Genomic DNA, 6,919 nt, shown 5'->3' with positions numbered 1-6,919 from the left:
TTAAAAGTTTTTGGCTGACCTTTTGTCGATGAAAGCCTGTTTTAAAGAGGGGAGAAGGTGGTATCAGGTCTTTGATTTATTTGTTGAAGGTGTGTTCCCAGCCATATTGGGTAATGTTGCGTTATGAAAATGTGCATACTTCAAACAAGTTGAGTATTCTTTATTTTAAACTATTTGCTTAAGACCAGAAGCGTTTTGGATTTCAATAAAAAAAAAAAATTGGAATATATGCATTATACTTAGCAGCTGAACATTCCAAATCAGAAAAATCCCAAATCCAAACTGTTCTTTGAGCAATTCTCCTGAGTAACATGTTGGTGCTCAAAATGTTTCAGATTTTGGAGCATTTCAAACATCAGATTTTCAAATTTGGGATGCTCTACCTGTATTTGTATAGTTATTTTCAATTGTATATTTTAAAATATATTTTAAATTTAAAATACTAAAATGCTTAAAGAAAATAATTTTAACAGCTTATATATGTTATTTATATAATATATTAATATAAAATTAATTTTATATAAAATTAATATATGTTACATATATTGATATGTTATATATATAAATATGTAAAAATATATGTATATCTATATCTTTCCAGAATTGCTTTTACAAAATCTCAGAATACTTTGTAAGTATTTTACACATAATTTATAAAATATTATTTTCTATATAGTATAAAAAATTCACACAGTCTCACAGAATGATAGAAGGAAATTCACACATACTATCTAGGGTATTAAATCCCCAAGACTACATTCTCCTCTTAATAAAATTGACCTTTGCTAATGTTAAAATTTTTTTATTTAATACTTTAGGAAATAACTGTGCAATGTTTTAAATGAATGAAAGATTGTGGGAACTTGGAAAGAAATGTTAAGCATTCCCACGTTTTTATTCATGTGAACATTGCCTCATAAATCATTTTTATGCTATCGTGTTTACTAATTGTGTGGATTTATTCGAGTTCTTTTTGGCCAAAATAATGGTGAGCTGCCCATGTTTATAATAACTACTTTCCTGTCAGCCTGTAGTAGTTTGCTATTTTGTTACTGTGATTATTATTTTTTCTCTAATTCCCATCTTCTTTACTACTAGTTCTAGCCTAGTCTGCTTGTATTTTCTTCTCCTTTATTTGTCTAAAAAGATAAACAAGCTTTAATTTGCAAAGTGCGTGGGGAGTTATGAATACACGATGACCTCTTAAGAACTTGTCCAATGCCAACATTCCTGCAACAAATCTTAAAATCTTGTTAGTGTCATATTATTACCATTTATTCTAATATGCGTCCTTAACAGTTAAAATGATAGAACTAGTTGAAATAGCAAATAACATTTGAAATATTTTTCTGAGATATAATGCAAGGGATAATAAGTATAAAGATAACACCCCCTGAGTGAGTTGTTTACAACCCTGACTGAACATTGAAATTGCCTGGGGAAGATTTTGAAATTACTGATGCCCTTGGCCGGGCGCGGTGGCTCAAGCCTGTAATCCCAGCACTTTGGGAGGCCGAGACGGGCGGATCACGAGGTCAGGAGTTCGAGATCATCCTGGCTAACACGGTGAAACCCCGTCTCTACTAAAAAAAAAAATACAAAAAGCTAGCCGGGCGAGGTGGCTGGCGCCTGTAGTCCCAGCTACTCGGGGAGGCTGAGGCAGGAGAATGGCGTAAACCCGGGAGGCGGAGCTTGCAGTGAGCTGAGATCCGGCCACTGCACTCCAGCCTGGGTGACAGAGCGAGACTCCGTCTCAAAAAAAAAAAAAAGAAAAGAAAAAAAAAAAAAAAAAGAAATTACTGATGCCTAGATCTATTGCCTTGAAATTCTGATATAATTGGTCTGGAGTGCAGCATGGACGTGAGATGTTTTTAAAACTCCGCAGATAATTCTAAACTACAACTAATGTTGAGGACCACTGGTCTCAGACTATATCCAGATTATGTTATTAACCTTGACTACACATTAGAATCAATGGGTGTATTTTAGAAACATAGCTTCCCAGACTCCAGGTCCAGAAATTCAAATTCTATTTTTCTGAGATGGAACCATGCATTATTTTTCTTGTGTCCCCTGATTTTAACGTGAAGTTAAGGTAAGAATTATTGCTCAAGAAACCAAGAGGTTTAACATCACAATATGGGAAGTTATGATATATTATCATTGTGGTTTTTTTTTAATTGTTGTTTTATTGATGACAAACCATAACCTTGGCCTGCTAGAAGAGTTCAATGGCACAAATTTAGTTTTTTACTCATTTATTTTTTTTTTTAGATGGAGTCTCACTATGTCACCCAGTCTGGAGTGCAGTGGCATAATCTGGGCTCACTGCAAACTCCAACTCCCAGGTTCATGCCATTCTCCTGCCTCAGCCTCCCGAGTAGCTGGGACTACAGGCGCCCATCACCATGCTCATCTAATTTTTTTGTATTTTTAGTAGACACGGAGTTTCACTAAACCCCATCCTCTATGATTTGTTACTACATGATTTGTTACTACTCCCATCCTCTATGCTGTTTGGGTGGAGGTGGGTGACATCAGTGAATCTGACTTGATGAACCTGAGAAAACTTCACAGCAACTTGGAGGGACACCCTACCCCCCGACTGCCATTTGTTGACATGGCAATAGGGTCCCTAGGGGTGCTGCATGTGGAATGGCTTGTACTGGCAAGGACCTTGACAAGGTCAGCTACTGGCCTTGTCTGTGCCAGGATGGTCTCAATTTCCTGACCTTGTGATCCGCCCTCCTTGGCCTCCGAAAGTGCTGGGATTACAGGCATGAGTCACAGTGCCCGGCCCACAAATTTAGTTTTTTAAAGTAAGTAACTTTGCTTTAAAAATGATTTGTAGTAACAGTCGTTAAAAGATAAACCGAGGCACATTAAAATGTTAAAGCATTTATTTAACCATTCAGTAATTCACGAATCTGGTAGCTCCTGATGAAGGAGCCAAGGAGAAGGCTTTTATAGGGTGAATTTGGAAACAAGGGAAAGATATTTAATTCGTTAAAGTGGAGTTACTAGCCTTATTTAGGTTATCCCAGTAGAAAGTCTCTAGTTAGAAGTTAGCTGGCAGTTTCTGATTGATTAAGCTTAAATTTCCTTTTCATCATTTACACTGATTTGGGTTTCCTTTTCTTAGGTAAGAACTCAGTGAGCTGAAGCTACGTCAGCCTACTGGCCTTCTAATTATTTCAACACAGAAATAGTACTTTGGGCACACTGGAGTTGCAATTCTATTCTGCCATTGGGTGGTTTCAGATTTGTTCTTCCTGTACATTTTGGTCAAATTAGTCATTATATTTCTTTCTATAAGTCTGAGATTCAGATATTTAGTTTCTCTGAGAAAGTCTCTGTTGAGACAGCATTGCCATGCTGGTCAGATTGAAAGTGACTTTGGATCCTTTCTGTTAATGGTCTGATGTAAAAGAGTGATGTCTCGGATATAGTGTTAATGCATTAAAAAAGCACAGCCTCACAAATAGCTTCCTATAATACACAGAAAAATACATTTTTTCTGTGTATTATAACACAGGGAATTTTATAACACAGGGAAAGGTAAAAAGAAATTTAATTATGCTTACTAATGTTGAACATGTAAGTGACAAAGTAAATACTAAAAATCCACTCAGCTGGGCTTGGACAGAGAGGGAGAACGGTGCACATCAGAGGGGGCAGACGACCGCGACGTTTCAGTTTCCTGGGTCTCGCGGGAAGCTGCGTTGTGTGCGCCCCCGCTGGTGGCTGAGCTCAGGCCTCCAGGCAGAGGCGAGGCGAGGGCGGGGCGGTCACGTGACAGCACTGCTCCGGTGCGTTGTGGGGGTGCTGCGGCGCCATTTGCTTTGCCAAACCGACAAAAGAGAGATCATGGCCAACGACGCCAAGCCTGATGTGAAGACTGTGCAAGTGCTGCGGGACACCGCCAACCGCCTGCGGATCCATTCGATCAGGGCCATGTATGCCTCTGGTTCTGGCCACCTCACGTCGTGCTGCAGTGCAGCAGAGGTCGTGTCTGTCCTCTTCTTCCACACAATGAAGTATAAACAGACAGACCCAGAACACCCGGACAATGACCGGTTCATCCTCTCCAAGGGACATGCTGCTCCCATCCTCTATGCTGCTTGGGTGGAGGTGGGTGACATCAGTGAATCTGACTTGCTGAACCTGAGGAAACTTCACAGTGACTTGGAGGGACACCCTACCCCCCGACTGCCGTTTGTTGACATGGCAACAGGGTCCCTAGGGCAGGGATTAGGTGCTGCATGTGGAATGGCTTATACTGGCAAGTACCTTGACAAGGCCAGCTACCGGGTGTTCTGTCTAATGGGAGATGGCGAATCCTTAGAAGGCTCTGTGTGGGAGGCTTTCGCTTTTGCCTCCCACTACAACTTGGACAATCTCGTGGCGGTCTTCGACGTGAACCGCTTGGGACAAAGTGGCCCTGCACCCCTTGAACATGGCGCAGACATCTACCAGAATTGCTGTGAGGCCTTTGGATGGAATACTTACTTAGTGGATGGCCATGATGTGGAGGCCTTATGCCAAGTATTTTGGCAAGCAAGTCAAGTGAAGAACAAGCCTACTGCTATAGTTGCCAAGACCTTCAAAGGTCGGGGTATTCCAAATATTGAGGATGCAGAAAATTGGCATGGAAAGCCAGTGCCAAAAGAAAGAGCAGATGCAATTGTCAAATTAATTGAGAGTCAGATACAAACCAATGAGAATCCCAGACCAAAACCACCTGTGGAAGACTCACCTCAAATCATCATCACAGATATAAAAATGACCTCCCCACCTGCTTACAAAGTTAGTGACAAGATAGCTACTCAGAAAACGTATGGTTTGGCTCTGGCTAAACTGGGCCGTGCAAATGAAAGAGTTATTGTTCTGAGTAGTGACACAATGAACTCCACCTTTTCTGAGATATTCAGGAAGGAACACCCTGAGCGTTTCATAGAGTGTGTTATTGCTGAGCAAAACATGGTAAGTGTGGCACTAGGCTGTGCCACACGTGGTCGAACCATTGCTTTTGCTAGTGCTTTTGCTGCCTTTTTTACTAGAGCATTTGATCAGCTCCGAATGGGAGCCATTTCTCAAGCCAATATCAACCTTATTGGTTCCCACTGTGGGGTATCCTCTGGAGAAGATGGACCCTCCCAAATGGCCCTGGAGGATCTAGCCATGTTCCGAAGTATTCCTAATTGCACTGTTTTCTATCCAAGTGATGCCATCTCAACAGAGCATGCTGTTTATCTAGCCGCCAATACCAAAGGAATGTGCTTCATTCGAACCAGCCAACCAGAAACTGCAGTTATTTATACCCCACAAGAAAATTTTGAGATTGGCCAGGCCAAGGTGGTCCGCCACAGTGTCAATGATAAAGTCACAGTAATTGGAGCTGGAGTTACTCTCCATGAAGCCTTAGCAGCTGCTGACCATCTTTCTCAACAAGGTATTTCTGTCCGTGTCATCGACCCATTTACCATTAAACCCCTGGATGCCGCCACCATCATCTCCAGTGCAAAAGCCACAGGCGGCCGAGTTATCACAGTGGAGGATCACTACAGGGAAGGTGGCATTGGAGAAGCTGTTTGTGCAGCTGTCTCCAGGGAGCCTGATATCCTTGTTCATCAGCTGGCAGTGTCAGGAGTGCCTCAACATGGGAAAACTAGTGAATTGCTGGATATGTTTGGAATCAGTACCAGACACATTATAGCAGCCGTAACACTTACTTTAATGAAGTAAACTAAGCTTATTTCTAAAAAGTCAAGTCTATTGGCTTTGGTCCAAAAGCACTGGTATCTTTGTATTAAATTCATGCTTATTGTTACCAAACCATTATTTATGCCTATTCAGTTGTACTGTTTCTTTTAAAGCAAAGCCATTTAATATCTTTCTTTGTTCCTAATTTGGAAATTAAAGTTTACCTTTCTGTTAATCTATGTATAAATGTTACTCTGAGTTATTAATGTGGATTTTAAAATTGTAAGCAATAGAATAGGAAATAAAACAACTATCTAATACAAATATTTCTGATAAGACTACAAATATCTGACTGAGTTGAGGATTAAGGTAGAGGTAACTATATCTTAAACGAGTATGATTTCCTTGTAAGTTAAAAAAATAGAAATTTAATTGTAGACTTCAGTAAAAGTTTTGAAGGCTGTTTGAGCTTTTGTATAATGCCATCCTATACCTGCAGTTTTACAAATAATATTTGACTACAGTTGCCTTGGAAATTCCTCCAAAGTTTGCCTTCATCTCCCCTCTACAGTTTGGAGGTGATGGTGCAGCAGTGAAAGCTCTTATGATGCACCACACTGCTTGTGGTGTTCTGTGAAGAGATGAAAGTATTACTGGTTCTAGTTTGCACACTACACACATAGTTTTGTGAAGCTTCAGAAATGTTTTGTTTTTTCCTTGTGGCCAAACCAGATTGTTAATCTGATTGTATTCATGTACTAATGATACTAAAGTCAATGTAATAAAGCATTTAAAAATCAGATACTTTAGTCTGTGCTGTGTATGTGAGATTTGATTTCTTCCTGATGAAATCCTAAATAAGGGAGAACTTGTGTCTAAATGAGAAGCAGAGAGAGTCGTGTCCCCCAGAAGCAAACCTGGAAAAAAAGTTGAAGCTGGAGATAAGTTACTAGAGAAGATTGTATGGACTAAAAAGCCATCCCTTAAGCAGACTCCCGACTGTTGGCTGTGAGTGTGTAAATATATGCTTGGAGTACAAGAAAGTACCAGTCAGGCAAATCACAGATGGACCCAAAGTTCCACACTAAATTAAAATTACTCTGTGTCTATGTCAAGTAATTATTTCCTTATTTTTATTACCCTCATTAAGTTCTTTGGGGGCATAACAAATTTGTCTCAGCAATCATTGTCTTAGGAGGAATAATAGAGTCAAAAA

The 6,919-nt window shown here is 40.0% G+C and overlaps 1 protein-coding gene across 1 annotated transcript; it reads left to right on the top strand.

The window, feature by feature from the left end:
- Nucleotides 1-3,710: 3,710 nt before the first annotated feature.
- TKTL2 (transketolase like 2) lies at nt 3,711-6,505 on the top strand. The gene has a single exon (XM_010375943.1). The coding sequence runs from the start codon at nt 3,868-3,870 to the stop codon at nt 5,743-5,745; it is 1,878 nt and encodes a 625-aa protein (XP_010374245.1). The 5' UTR covers nt 3,711-3,867; the 3' UTR covers nt 5,746-6,505.
- Nucleotides 6,506-6,919: the final 414 nt, after the last annotated feature.

This window comes from Rhinopithecus roxellana, chromosome 2 (genome assembly GCF_007565055.1).
Source record: "Rhinopithecus roxellana isolate Shanxi Qingling chromosome 2, ASM756505v1, whole genome shotgun sequence".
In the NCBI taxonomy this organism is placed as follows: Eukaryota; Metazoa; Chordata; class Mammalia; order Primates; family Cercopithecidae; genus Rhinopithecus; species Rhinopithecus roxellana.
This window is presented reverse-complemented; position numbering and strand designations above follow the sequence as displayed.